The sequence below is a fragment of the Urocampus carinirostris genome, chromosome 20 (genome assembly GCF_059441175.1).
Source record: "Urocampus carinirostris isolate Australia breed hairy pipefish chromosome 20, RoL_Ucar_1.0, whole genome shotgun sequence".
Taxonomy (NCBI): domain Eukaryota; kingdom Metazoa; phylum Chordata; class Actinopteri; order Syngnathiformes; family Syngnathidae; genus Urocampus; species Urocampus carinirostris.
The window spans coordinates 20,266,673-20,279,695 of record NC_142368.1 but is presented as its reverse complement, the minus strand read 5'-3'; the positions used below and the strand labels follow the sequence as shown (position 1 = coordinate 20,279,695).

Below are 13,023 nucleotides of genomic sequence, written 5' to 3'. Positions count from 1 at the left end.
GGCCCGGTGGAGGACAGTTTGAGGCTCTTGCTTTGCTATGAAGGTTTAAAGGGACAGTGTGTATTATTTAGGAGCCTCCTGGTGGTAAAAGCCATTATAATTTTTTTTCAAATCTATTGATTTAATGATGAGCAAAAATATACTAATAATGGTATAAACCTGTATGCTTTTAAATACTCGTAGGTGTAAAACCCATAACATGAATATTATCTGTCGTTCTGGCAAGGGTACCCAGAAAAAATATGTTTTATATTTCTTTATTTTTCCTCTTCTCTTTCTGACCCCCCCTTTTTTTTCTTGCTTTTCCCTTTTTTCAGTTTTTTCTTCTTTTTTCTTTTTCTCATTTTTCTTCCTTTGGAGAAGAAACATGTTTCAGTCAATTTGATTCTCTGTAGTTTGTAATTTTTGTTGTGCTTTTTAGCGTTTCTTTTTGGTGTCACTATACAATACAACAACATCTAGTGGTCAAATAAAACACATTGTCCCTTTTATGTCCGTGCAGCTCACACAAATTATTACTGATTAATGGATTTTTCTATTAATTTTTTATCAGAGGTTTTAATGTGATAAACCTGATTTGGCCCAACGTCCTCCAGACCCCAGTTCTGAGTCAATTGAGTTTGAGACCCCTGCTTTAAATAATAAACCATTAACGAACATTTTTGATACACAAAACAAATTGTTCCCATGATAAGGACGGAATATGAGTCCAGTCTTCCTTTCCCCTGATGCTTTGCCTTCGTTTCCTCTGGTAACTTGTTGTCCTTTGCGGTTAATTTGCCACTGTCTGACATACTGCCCATGAAAGTTGCATAAGCGAACGAGCGTATGCTGATTTTTCATAACGAGCAGAGCAATTTGAGGATTCGCTGCCTCGAGCTTAAAAACGAAAAATCGTCGACGGATATAAGCGCAAAAAAACAGAGAAGAAAATGCCGTTTTACCTCTTCCACCAGCTGCAACATACGACGGGTGCTCTCCAGGGACTGTGAAAGCGAAAATACAATGATAGTTAGTGTCAAATGGTCACTGTGATTTTCATTTTTTTGATAACGCATGTTTGTCAATTTCTGGGTTTGCTCGTATTTCTCGTCAGTCCAGATTGATTTTGACCATTTTTTTTCGTATTTCACGCATGGGGAAATACTAGCATTCTGTCTTACGTAGGGGGTGTCAAAAACGCGGTCCGTGAGCCAGTTTGGGCTTAAAAGGGTTGAATCCCGACCATGAGACAACGCTGAGAGAAGTGCAAGAGAAAAACGTGGTACACTTTTAAATATGTCCAGTTGATGTCGTCAAAGCCAGGGGCCGCTCTTTTGCTTTTTTTCTCTTTTTCTGTCCGTGTCTCTCTCTATTTTTCTCTCTTTTTTCTTTGTTTTCTCTCTGTCACTCTCTATCTAACCTTCTTTCTACCTTTTTCCCTTTCTCTTTTTTTCTCTTCCTTTATCACCTTCTTTCTGTGTCTTTCTTTTATCTTTCTCTCTCTCTCTCTCTTTCTCTCTATTCCTCTTCCTTTTCCTCTTGCTCCCTTTCTTCTTTTATCTCTCTCTTACACTTTCTTTATTTCTTTCTTTCTGTCTGTCTGTTCGTCCATTTGTCCGTCCGTCCGCCTGCCCGCCTGTTCGTTCGTTCTTTCTTCGTTCTGTCTTTCTGTCTGTCTGTCTTTCAGTCTCTCTGTCTGTCTGTCTGTCTTTCCGTCTGTCTTTACGTCTGTCTGTCTCTCCATCTCTCTCTCTCTGACTCTCTCTCTGTCTCTTGCTCTGTCTCTCTCCCTGTCTCTCCCTGTCTCTCTCTCTCTCTGTCTCCCTTTCTTTCTGTCTCTCTGTCTCTCTTTATTCTTCTCACTCTGTCTCTTTCTTTCTTTCCCTTTAATCTACTGGTCCACGTGAGAGTGTTTTTTTAGCATGTGGCCTCCAAGCTAAAATAATTTCGACACCCTTGGTCTATCGTGTCTCATCTCATCTTATCTCATTAGCCGTACCGCTTATCCTCATTGGGGTCGCGGGGGGGCTGGAGCCCATCCCAGCCATCTCCAGGCAGTGGGCAGGGGACACCTTGAACTGGTTGCCAGCCAATCGCAGGGCACACGGGGACAGACAACTCATTCGCTCATTCACACCTAGGGACAATTTGGACCGGCCAATTCACCTCAAATGCATGTTTTTGGAACGTGGGAGGAAACCGGAGTGCCCGGAGGAAACCCACGCAAGCACGGGGAGAACATACAAACTCCGCACAGGAAGTCTGGAGCTGGATTTGAACCCACGACAGGTTCCCATGACATGAACTGTGCCGCACAAGCGCTAACCACTGTGCCGCCGTGCTGCCGGTCTATCGTGTATGTGCAGATTTATGGGGAAAATTCTATCTGCGTATTGGATAAATCTTAATTGAGAACTGTTTCTTGAGCGCCTTCGATATTCGTTTTTTTTTCTCTCATTGCGAGTCACAAGTGGGTGTTTATGACCCCTACCCACAACCCCCGAAACCCCACAGGCCTTGGCTGAGGTTTTTCTTTCTACGACACTCACAAGGTCAAGGGCATACATGAAATTCACGAGAAGGGGACTAATCCCACATTTCCGTCTTTAAGGAGAAAAAAAATGAATACAATTCTGTTGAAGAGGGGAGGGAAGACAATTTTGTGTTCCATTTTGACGCTACACTAGTTTGGGGTTAGGAATACACGAAATGGCTTTGCCATGGCAACGCTGGACGACCTACTTTTCGATGTTTATGACGTTCATCGTGTTTTGAAAAACGCGACTCAGAAATTGATTGTTTTCTATCTGCAGGTCACGCTACCCTCCGATTTTAGCTCTTATCCCAAACCGAAATGCCGCCTTGGTACTCGTAAGTCAAGGTAGTTCACCTCATCGGCGAGCTGGTCGGCACGCTGCTGCATGTCCGACAGCTCGTTGCGCATGTCAGCGTCATCTGCCATGGCTGGCGGCTGTGGGGGGGCGGGAGGCCTCTCCGACGGGAGTAAACAGAACCTAGAGGCAATCCGGGACGAGCTGGAAGACAGAAAATCCGATAAATTGTCAGGGGTTGGCTCACAGATTCTAGGATTTTTCACAAAAACCAAAAAAACTCAAGTTGATCTATAGGACAATTTTGGTCTACTGGTGTTCTAACAATTATGGGAACCCAAATTTTAAACTCAAAACTATTGAGCATGTACTGCAAACAGAGAAACGTTAACGAGACATATTTTGAGTGATATTTTGACAGGTATACTAACGTTGGCATACAACAGAATTTATGTCCATATTTGGGCTACTACTGGTGTCGTCACACAATTAAATCTTTCAAGGACGTCATTTTTCTAGACTCAAAATTTCTCTGCGTGTACTGCAAACTACGAGCCGAATAATTATACATATTTGTACTGGTAAATTGATGTTGACATCCAGGACAATTTTTGTCGATTTTTGGGCTGCTGGTGTCATCCAAGCACTTTATTGAAAAACCTGCTTTCCATACCCAAATTTATCCAGCGTATATCACAAATTAAGAATTGAATAATCACAAATATTTAGAGTGGTACTGGTAAACAGACATTGACATACAGTACAATTTTTGTCTATTCTTGAGCAACTACTGTTCTCCTAACAATAAATCAAAAACTCAAGTTTTTATACTAATTTATCAGCATGTCCAGCAAACTGAGAATCGAACAATCGGTAATAACACAAATTTACATTGCTAACATGTTCTCTGCCTGTATGAAAGAAAATAAAACACATTGACGCGTATGGCCGTGTTTATTACATAGTTATAACACAGGGATGCTGCTGGAAAAGTGAATTTCCCTTCGGGGATGAATAAAGTATCTATCTATCTATCTATCTATCTATCTATCTATCTATCAAATTGACATTGCCAAGACCCGGGAATGTCTTCGAATCAAATAAACTATTTCTGATCCGGTCTTATTTGCGTTTTGTTTTTTTTCACCTCGCTCTCTTCCGCTGCGTTGCTTGCCAAGAGCGGCCATGTTGGATTACATAAACCTCAAAAGCGGAAGGGAGCGAGGGCGATTTCTGACAGACTCGGGCGGCGCTAGCCCAAGGGAGGCCGACCCTCCGCTTTATGTAACCAAACGCCAGCGATTAAATTCCGACCTTTTATTTTACGGCTTTTACAAGCGACGCTTTTGTTTGCTGGCGCTAGTTTTTTTTATTTTATTTTGGGATATTGACACAAGGCAAAGATCACATCGAGCTACAGGCGGGAACTTTAGAGGCCTGGCCTAAACGACAACATCACGGTTTGAGAAATCGAAAGCCCAATGTCGCTGATGCTAATTTAGCACAAACACACACAAAAATATTATTAATCAATGCCGGCCAGACTCCATTATAGTCTACTAACCTTTTTGAAGCCGAGACTTTTTTTGTTACTGATTAGCACAGATGGCAACCTGTTAGAAATGCACTTTTATAATAACATGTTGTCACTGTATTGTTGTTATGTAATTACTATGTTATTACAAGGTTTTTCATTATTAGAGGGTAAAACCCCTATATATCATGCCAGATAGAAATCAAGTTTCCCTGAAAATCACAATGACTCCTGATATATTTTCAGAACCAGTCTGTGGTCTACTCTGGTCGTCCTAGGGGCTACCCGGTACTCCCGAACAATTCTCAGTCAACAACAGATTAATCTAATTGTTCAAGTACAGTTGTTGATTTAATTTAGTGATTTATTTAAATTATTATCGTTTTAAGAAAATAATTATTTTGCTCATATATTTTTCCATTTAGACAGCAACCAACCGATGTTTTATTTTTCAATTTATTTTTAATTTATTGGTTTTAATTTGATTATTAGTCCATCAGTTGACTAATCATCACATCCCTCGTCCATTATATTAAGTTATCCGTATTTTTTTTCAATCTGTTGGTAATTTATTTGATCCATTAGTTAATCAGTTCATCAAATGTTACATCACAAGTCTTTTATATAAAGTTACGGTATTTCTTTCTTCTGTTGGTATTTAATTCAAGTGATAAATTAATCAGTCAATTAATTGTTGCATCCTTGTCCCAATATATTAGGTTAAAGTAATTTCCTTTGAAATCCATCCATCCATCCATTATCTGCACCGCTTATCCTCAGTAGGGTCACGGGGGTGCTGGAGCCGTCCCAGCAATACTCGGGCAGTGGGCAGGGGACACCCTGAACTGGTTGCCAGCCAATCGCAGGGCACACAGGGACAGACAACTCGCTCGCTCATTCACACCTAGGGACAATTTGGACCGGCCAATCCACCTGAAATGCATGTCTTTGGAATGTGGGAGGAAACCGGAGTGCCCGGAGGAAACCCACGCGAGCACGGGGAGAACATACAAACTCCGCACAGTAAGTCCGGTAGCTGGATTTGAACCCACACAGGAGGTTCCCAAGACCTTAGAACTGTGCCGCACACGCGCTAACCACTGCGCCGCCGTGCTGCTCCTTTGAAATCCTTTGGTAATTAATTTAATTGATTAGTTAATCGGTCGATTATATTTTTACATTACTAGATCAATATATTGAGTTAGGGCATATATAGTTTTTTTGATCTGTTGGTTATTAATTTGATGGATGAGTTAGTCTATTCATTCTTGCATTCCTCTTTCGTTACAATAAGCTAACGATATTTTCTTGAATCCGTTGGTAATTAATTCGATCCATTAGTCAACCAGTTGATTAATAGTTTTATCACTAGTTTCTTATAGAAAGTTACGGTATTTCTTACATCTGTTGATATTTGATTTGAATAATTAGTTAATCAGTCAACTCATTGTTACATGTGTCAAGGCCAGAACGGAATCAGGACCTAATTGAGTAACGTTTACCACAAGTTTTATTGAAAGAAAGAGGAAGGGCTGCGCCCACGATCCGGTGTTTGCTGGACGCGGGAAGCAAGTCTCTCTCGCAATCTGATTGTGATCCCAATACGGAAGTGGATCTTGCGTAGCGGGCGATGGCGGTGTCAGGGATGGAAAAACAGGTCAATAGCCGGGCCAGGAGAGCAAAAACATGTGGGGGCCAGAAACCGGTCGTAAGCCGGGACGGGAGAGCAGACGTGGTCGGGATCAAAAAACAGATCATAGCCGGAGACAGACGGGGAGATCAGGAACGGAAAGGTGGAAAAACGGGAGCAACAATGAGACAGGCAGGAGTCAGGGTCAAAAAGGCTTGCCTTGTATCAACAGAGTTTCGCAGACGGACTGACAAAAGGGCTTGAAAAGGGACAGGGAGCCAATCAGATAGCCCGCAGCGGCTGGCGCCAAATGAGCGGGCACAGGTGATCCAAATTGGTAATCATGACAACATGCCTTGCCTAATATCTTAAAGTACAGTATTTTTTTGTAATCCCCGGTCAATTAATTTGACGGATTAGTACATCAATTATATTTTACGTCAGGCATATATACATGTTTTGGCCTGTTAGTAATGAATTTGATTGATAAATTAATCAATCGATTAATTCTTACATCCCTAGCCCATTATATCGAGGTTCCATACATTACACTTTTTTTATTTTTTTGTATTTGAATAATCCAAAGCCTCCTGGCATCATTGACTCACATCCCAGGAGCTAATCGCGTCTCAAACGTCAGCGGGCACAAAAGATGACGCGTTCCTCGGTCCCACCTAGCGCCGATTTACGCACGACGGCGGCCGCTGAATGGTAACCAAGGTGACCCCGAATCAACACCCGGGCAATAAAACGGGGAGACGTTGAACAGGAAAAGCCTCGCGTTGATTAAAATTCATAAGCTAGCCGCGCCGCTGATTAGCGGCAGGACTTAATTTGCGGCACTGAAGAAGGGGCTGCTAGCTCATCGTGATTTATGACGCCTCCGGACAAGACCTGGCGCTTTAAAACAATTATTGGAATAAGGGGCCGAGTTACGGTTTTAAATAACGACTTTGGCGATACCCTGGACAAGCAATCAGAAGGGAAATACGAGTTTGAGGAAACCGCGTTCGAGGTTTATTGGTCTTCGTTTGCCTTAATGACATTCAGGGCAGTGCGGTCACCGTGGCAACAAACTCGTAAAATTATAAGACCGTCCAATTGCATTCGAGCAGAGTTAAAGCGTTAAAACTGCTTTGGAGTTAAAGCTGCTTCTACTTCTCGGTTAAAATTATTTTGTAGCATTCTAACTTCACGTTTAAAGCTTCAAAGCTTTAACTTGTGAGTTGGAGCAGCTTTATAGGTTTAACTCTTGAGTTAAAGCAGATTCATAACTTTAACTTCTGATTTAAAGATCATTCCATAGCGTTCCGACTACTAGTTTAAAGCTTAAAGCTTTACATTTAGTGTTAAAACACCTTTAAATCTTTAACTCATGAGTTGGAAGATCTTGACAATATTAACTCAGGAGTTAAAGCAGCTTTAAAACTTCAACATGTGAGTTAGAACAGCTTTAAAACTTTTACTCGTGAGTTAGAACAACCTTAAACATTCACTTCTCAGTTAAAGCAACTGTACAGCTTTAACTTGTGAGTTTAAGCAGCTATAAAGTTTTAAATTTTGAGTTAAAGCAGATTCCTAGCTTTAACTCCTGAGTTAAAGATCATTACACGACATTCTAACTGCAAGCTTAAAGCTTTGAGTTTTGGGTTAAAACAGCTTTAGAACTTTACCTCCCGAGTTTAAGGAGCTTCAGGGCTTCAGCTCTGGATTGAGAGTCGCTTCAAATGTTTAACTCTAGAGTTAAAGCAGTTCTGTTGCTCTGATTATTATGTTATGTAAGCTTTGTAGCTTTTAACTCTTAAGTTAAATAAGCTTCAGAAATATTGATCGGCAATCAGGGAGCTTGAAAACGTTTCTTCTTCAATTAATGCAGTTTTAAAACATTAACTCCTAGCAACTTTAGAGCAACTTTAAAGCTTTAACTTCTGAGTTACAGCAGTTTCAGAGCTTTAACTTTTCAGTAAAAGCAGCAATAAAGATTTAACTCTTTAGCTAAATCAGCTTTAAGGTTGAGCTTTTCAGTTAAAGAAGCATTCATGTTTTAACTCTCATTAAAGCAGTTTGAAAGGATTGACTCTTCAGTTAAAGCAAAAGATTCAACTTTTGAGTATGATCGGAACAAAGCTTAAACAGTTTAGTTAAAGAAACTTTAATGCTTTAACTCCTCGGGTAAAGCTGCTTCAAAGCTTTAACTCAATGTGATCATTGCTTCCGGTCAAGTTACACAATCTGCATTTTAATCCAATGGAAGCTTTTGGGGAAAACAGCTCGATAAACGGTCTCATCATCGAATCGATTACCTCCTTCAGGGAAGGACGCGTATGCCAGGAATAGGTAGATGGGAGGTACACTCAAGGGCATTACCTCGCTTGTCATTTCATGTGAATTTCCCTTCGGGGATGAATAAAGTATCTATCTATCTATCTATCTATCTATCTATCTATCTATCTATCTATCTATCTATCTATCTATCTATCTATCTATCTATCTATCTATCTATCTATCTATCTATCTATCTATCTATCTATCTATCTTCATGACACTAAAATAAAGCACCATAAAATCTAAATAAACATCAGGAACACAATTCTCATCAACAACACCAAATTTGGACAATCTGATTGTTCAAAACGTCCTCAGGTCTGTTATATGACAGCACCTCCTTTCCCGACGTGTCCTGCAAAGTTCCTTCAGAGTTGACTCTGTTCATCCACAATCAAACAAACCTGTCTCAGAGTTTTTGCCCCGAAAATCTCCTAAATAATCGCGAAGAAAACAATCTGTATTTTTCAGTTCATCTTCACAGGCCAGTTCCTTTCTAAGAATTCCCCTGCCGTAAAGTGTTGTCTGGAATGCTTTTCCCACATTTCTGGTGCCCCAGGAGCAGCCATTTTTTTGTTTTGTTTTGTTTATGAGTGAGCAAGCGAATTAGTGGCTCACTGGACATGAATAAAAGAAGCTCAAACTCTTGAATCCTGGGGTGGCGTTTTTGAAGACTCAATAAGAGGGTCAAGCGTCTAGGTTAGGGGGTTAGGATCAATGGGTTAGGGTGTTAGTGTGTTAGGGTTAGGTTTAGGGGTAGGTTTTAAGGTTTGGGGATAGGGTTAAAACAGAGGTTTGGGGTTAGGATTAAGGGATTATGGAGTTAGGGTTAGATTTGGGGGTTTGAGGTTCGGGTAGTGTTAAGGTAGTATGAAGGATCAGGGTTAGGTGGTTAGCTTTAGGGGGTTGTGTCTCTGGTTTATTGTAAGGGTGTTAGGGTTTAAGGTAAGGGGTTAGGTTAAATTTAGAATTAAGGGGGTTACGGTTTATAAGTTAAAGTTAAAATAAGAGTTATGAGGTTACGATAAAGGGGTTAGGAAATTAGGGTTTTGGGGATAGGGTCAGGGGTTAGGGTTTAAGAGAAGGGGTTAGGTTTAAGGGTGTTAAGGTTAGGTTCGAGTAGTGCTAGAGGTTTGGGTCGGGGAGTTAGGTTTAGCTGTTAGGGTTAGGGGTTAGGGTTAAAGGTCCTTACCTTTGGTAAGGTTAGAGTTAAGGGGTATAACGGTTTAGGGTTAGGGGAAAAGTACGGGTTAGGGTTAGGGTGTTAGCGTTTTAGAGTTCTTTTTCAGGGGAAAGTACAGACTTTATTATTCTTTCCAAAACTAATTTGGTTGATTTTTTTAAATTTATTTTTTTAAACAATTTTATTCAATTTTAGATTTATGTATTTATTTTGGGGGATTATATATGATTTTTCCTTTAACCCAGTTCAAAGTTCAAGTTTTTTCCCCCATAATTCACTTGGGACACAATCTGGTGAACCTGGTGGCCTTAAACTATTCAAAATCGTAACAAATTCGGGTCATGGTTATAAAACTGTACGCCGTGCTAATTCATCACTTTGGTCACGCTGCCAAAAACGGAAAATGCTGCAGTCGGTTCATAAGTTCAACTGCAGCACTTTGAAGAAGTGGCTGCTGGTCAAGTTTTTTTCTTGTTTTTGTTTTTTGCGCACATGGGTACTGCAAATGACCTGGTTTTAATTTCAAGGTCATAAAGATTGTAATAGTTTGGGTAAAAAATAGAATTAAAGCTTCATTGCACATCCAATGTAATATAATGTAGATCTGTAGTTGGTCTTAATTTCATGTTTTGTTCAGTACGCTTGTGTTATAGTTCAAGGTTTTGTATTCATGGCACTATCATTTTGCTCTGGCCATGTGTATGTTCATAATTTTTTTATTTTTGTGTCGGCCCTTTTCATGTTTTGGTCTGTTCGAGCTGATAGGTGTAGGAACAATATGTAGTTGTTCTTTCCATGTTATTTTCTTTCCCTTGTGTTTCTTTCATTTAGTGTTTTGTTCAGTTAGAATTAGTTAATATTCCAACATACGCTGTGTTGTCCTCTTTCATGTTTTGTTCAGTTATAGCTAGTTAGTGTTCCAACATACCCTGTGTCTCTTACATGTTTTCTTCAGTTAGATCTAATTAGTGTGCCAGCATTTAATCTCATGGTTTTAACGTAATGGCACTATTGTTTTGTTCTGTTCATTTGTCAAAATCAATCTTGTGTTGCTCTCTTACATCAAAATGTAGTTGTTGTATCCATGAGTATGTTCCCTGTGTTTGTTTGATTTCATGTTTTGGTCAGTTAGATCTGGTTAACATTCTAACATATTCTGCTTATGCTCCACTTTCTCGTTTTGTTCAGTTAGACTTAGTTATTATTCCATCATACAGTATTACGCTTTCTTTCCTTTCATGTTTTGTTAAATTTGAGCTATTTAGTGTTTTAACAGATTCTGCGTCTTCTTTCTTTCCTGATGATTTGATTTCACCTCCACTTGTTAAAAAATGCTCATCCATTGAGAAAATAGAAGACAATGACCAAAACATTTAGGTTAAATAATTGTTCTCTAAGACCTCTGGCAAGGCATTTTTTTAAACCCCGGTTTTACAATTTTGCGTTTTAATGATTGATTTTTGGTCTCAAGGCGACCTTGACTTTGAACTATAATTAGCTCGGCGCTGATTCTGATGAAAGAAACGAGACGGTTTTCCCCCATTTTAAGTGTGTCAAAGCAGTCGTTTCACGCTCCAAAACAAAGATAATCACAAAAAAATATTAACAGGCCCAAAATATTGGAATACAGAGGTTTAAATCTCACTTTCCTTATCAAGGGCAGGTGCTTGAGCACCACTAGGAGTCAATTTGTGCTCACACCTCACTTTGCGTCTGTATTTTCTTTTTCATATACAAGAAATTTCCAAGTTTCCTTTATTTTTAGCACCATAAACAGTTTATTATATCTGTGCATGTGTTTTTGAAGGATTATTTTGTTGCGTAATGGAAGAATGTTATGCAGGTGTAATAGATAATGTGACTTTGATATAAGAGCACTAAAACTTTTTGGGAGGGGATTTAAAAATGATTTGTCATGAAACAAAAGGCTCAAAATCTTGCCTCTGTCGTCCATTTTTCATAAAAAGAAGTTTCCTTATTTGTGACAACTTGGCAGGTGCTTTAGCACCCTGAACAGTTTGTTATAGCCGTTCATGCATAGATTCGTTTTATGAGGGGGTCAATGTTCAAAAACTCAAAATAGGTTTTGTTAGTTATCCAGGGCAGGTGCTTGAGCACCGAAAGGTGTCGTTTGTGCACGTGATCAGACTTTATGCTGCTTCTGTCGTCCATTTTTCTTACAAGAAAGTGTCCTTATTCTTGACAACTTGGCAGATGCACCATTGAAAATTTATTATATCTGCATGGATTTTGTCGCGTAATGGATTGTTATGCAGGTGTACTAAATGATGTGACCTTGATACAGCACTAAATCGTAATTTCGGGGTGGCGGGGGGTGGGAGTTTTTACCGTTACCGATTACGTTCTTCTGTGCAATCTGTCCTGCCCCTTTGGGGGGCACATCATCACACATGCATCATCAAATATTCACCAGCCTGCGCCAAAAAACAATCCGGCGCCGTCCGTCACGTCGTACAGTAAACGTGCGACACCCGTGGGGGTGTTTTCTCAGAAACCGATCAGTGAGTCACCCGCGGCGCACCCCTTCATCGAGAAACCGTGGCACCTCCCGCCGACGAGCCGCCTTGACAACCACGGCATCCCTACGACGCCACAGCCCCCCTATCCCCTGGGTTAGGGCGTCTTCATCACATTGTGGGAACAAAAAATGCATCAGCGATTAATATGATTGACCTGCAGGGCTGCACCCCCTCTCACACATTTTGCGCACCCCTTAATGCAACAGTGGCACACTGGTGACCCATTATTCAAGCATGAGACAGTGCATTCCCCCGCTGCAGCGCGTTAATTGACGCTTCTCTCTTGCACCGACCCCCCCCTTTTCCATTGACAGAACACGCACGAAGCCCCCCATTGACGGGGACCACTGGGTGTCAAGGCACCCCCCCTCTCCTTCTGTTTGTACAGGCTATCCTCCTCCCTTCAACTTCACCATGGCGCACTTTATATAGCTTGTGCGCACTCTACACCCCCTTCCGCGTGGTTTCATTCCTTTATATTAACATTATATTACATTATATTATGAGAATTGTGATTATATTACATTATGATACGGTAAATATGATGATATTATATAATATTCTTCATCTATGACGCAATCCTGATAACCTTGCGTTGCCGCGTCGCTATCCGGGGTGCTGAAAACGCCCACATGGTCTCGACGCATTATTGCGCACCGCATCCGCACCGCATCCACGCCGCGCGTCCACATCCTGGTCACGCATCGCCCCGCAATCCAAAACCAACACACACCGGTCCCAAACGCATCCCCAGTACTAACCCTTATGGGAACTGCACAGTGAGAAAATTGAGAGGGAATAAAATGACAAGGAGCGGACTTACCCGAGCTTGTTATCTTCGGTCAGTACAGCAGTAAATGCGATTTTTTTGTTGTGGGTATCTTTTTTCCAAATTCTTTTTTTTTTGGGGGGGGGGAGCAGCAGCCCTCCTTGTGCGCGTGCGTGTGCGATGCTGCTGCAAAGGCGCTGCGCCGACTCTCTCACTTCGTCAATGAGAG

At 40.9% G+C, this 13,023-nt stretch overlaps 1 protein-coding gene across 2 annotated transcripts in view; it reads right to left on the bottom strand.

Moving 5' to 3' along the window:
- snap25a (synaptosome associated protein 25a) overlaps nt 1-13,023 on the bottom strand; it is a 26,658-nt gene extending 13,635 nt beyond the window's left edge. The window contains exons 1-3 of one of the 2 annotated variants that reach the window (XM_088324886.1): nt 12,849-13,023; nt 2,873-3,017; nt 945-986 (exon numbers count right to left, since the gene is read on the bottom strand). In XM_088324886.1, the coding sequence (XP_088181012.1) occupies nt 945-986; nt 2,873-2,944 (114 nt within the window). In that variant the 5' untranslated portion in view covers nt 2,945-3,017; nt 12,849-13,023. The remainder of the gene's footprint in view (nt 1-944; nt 987-2,872; nt 3,018-12,848) is intronic. The other variant, XM_088324885.1, reaches the window with a different exon arrangement.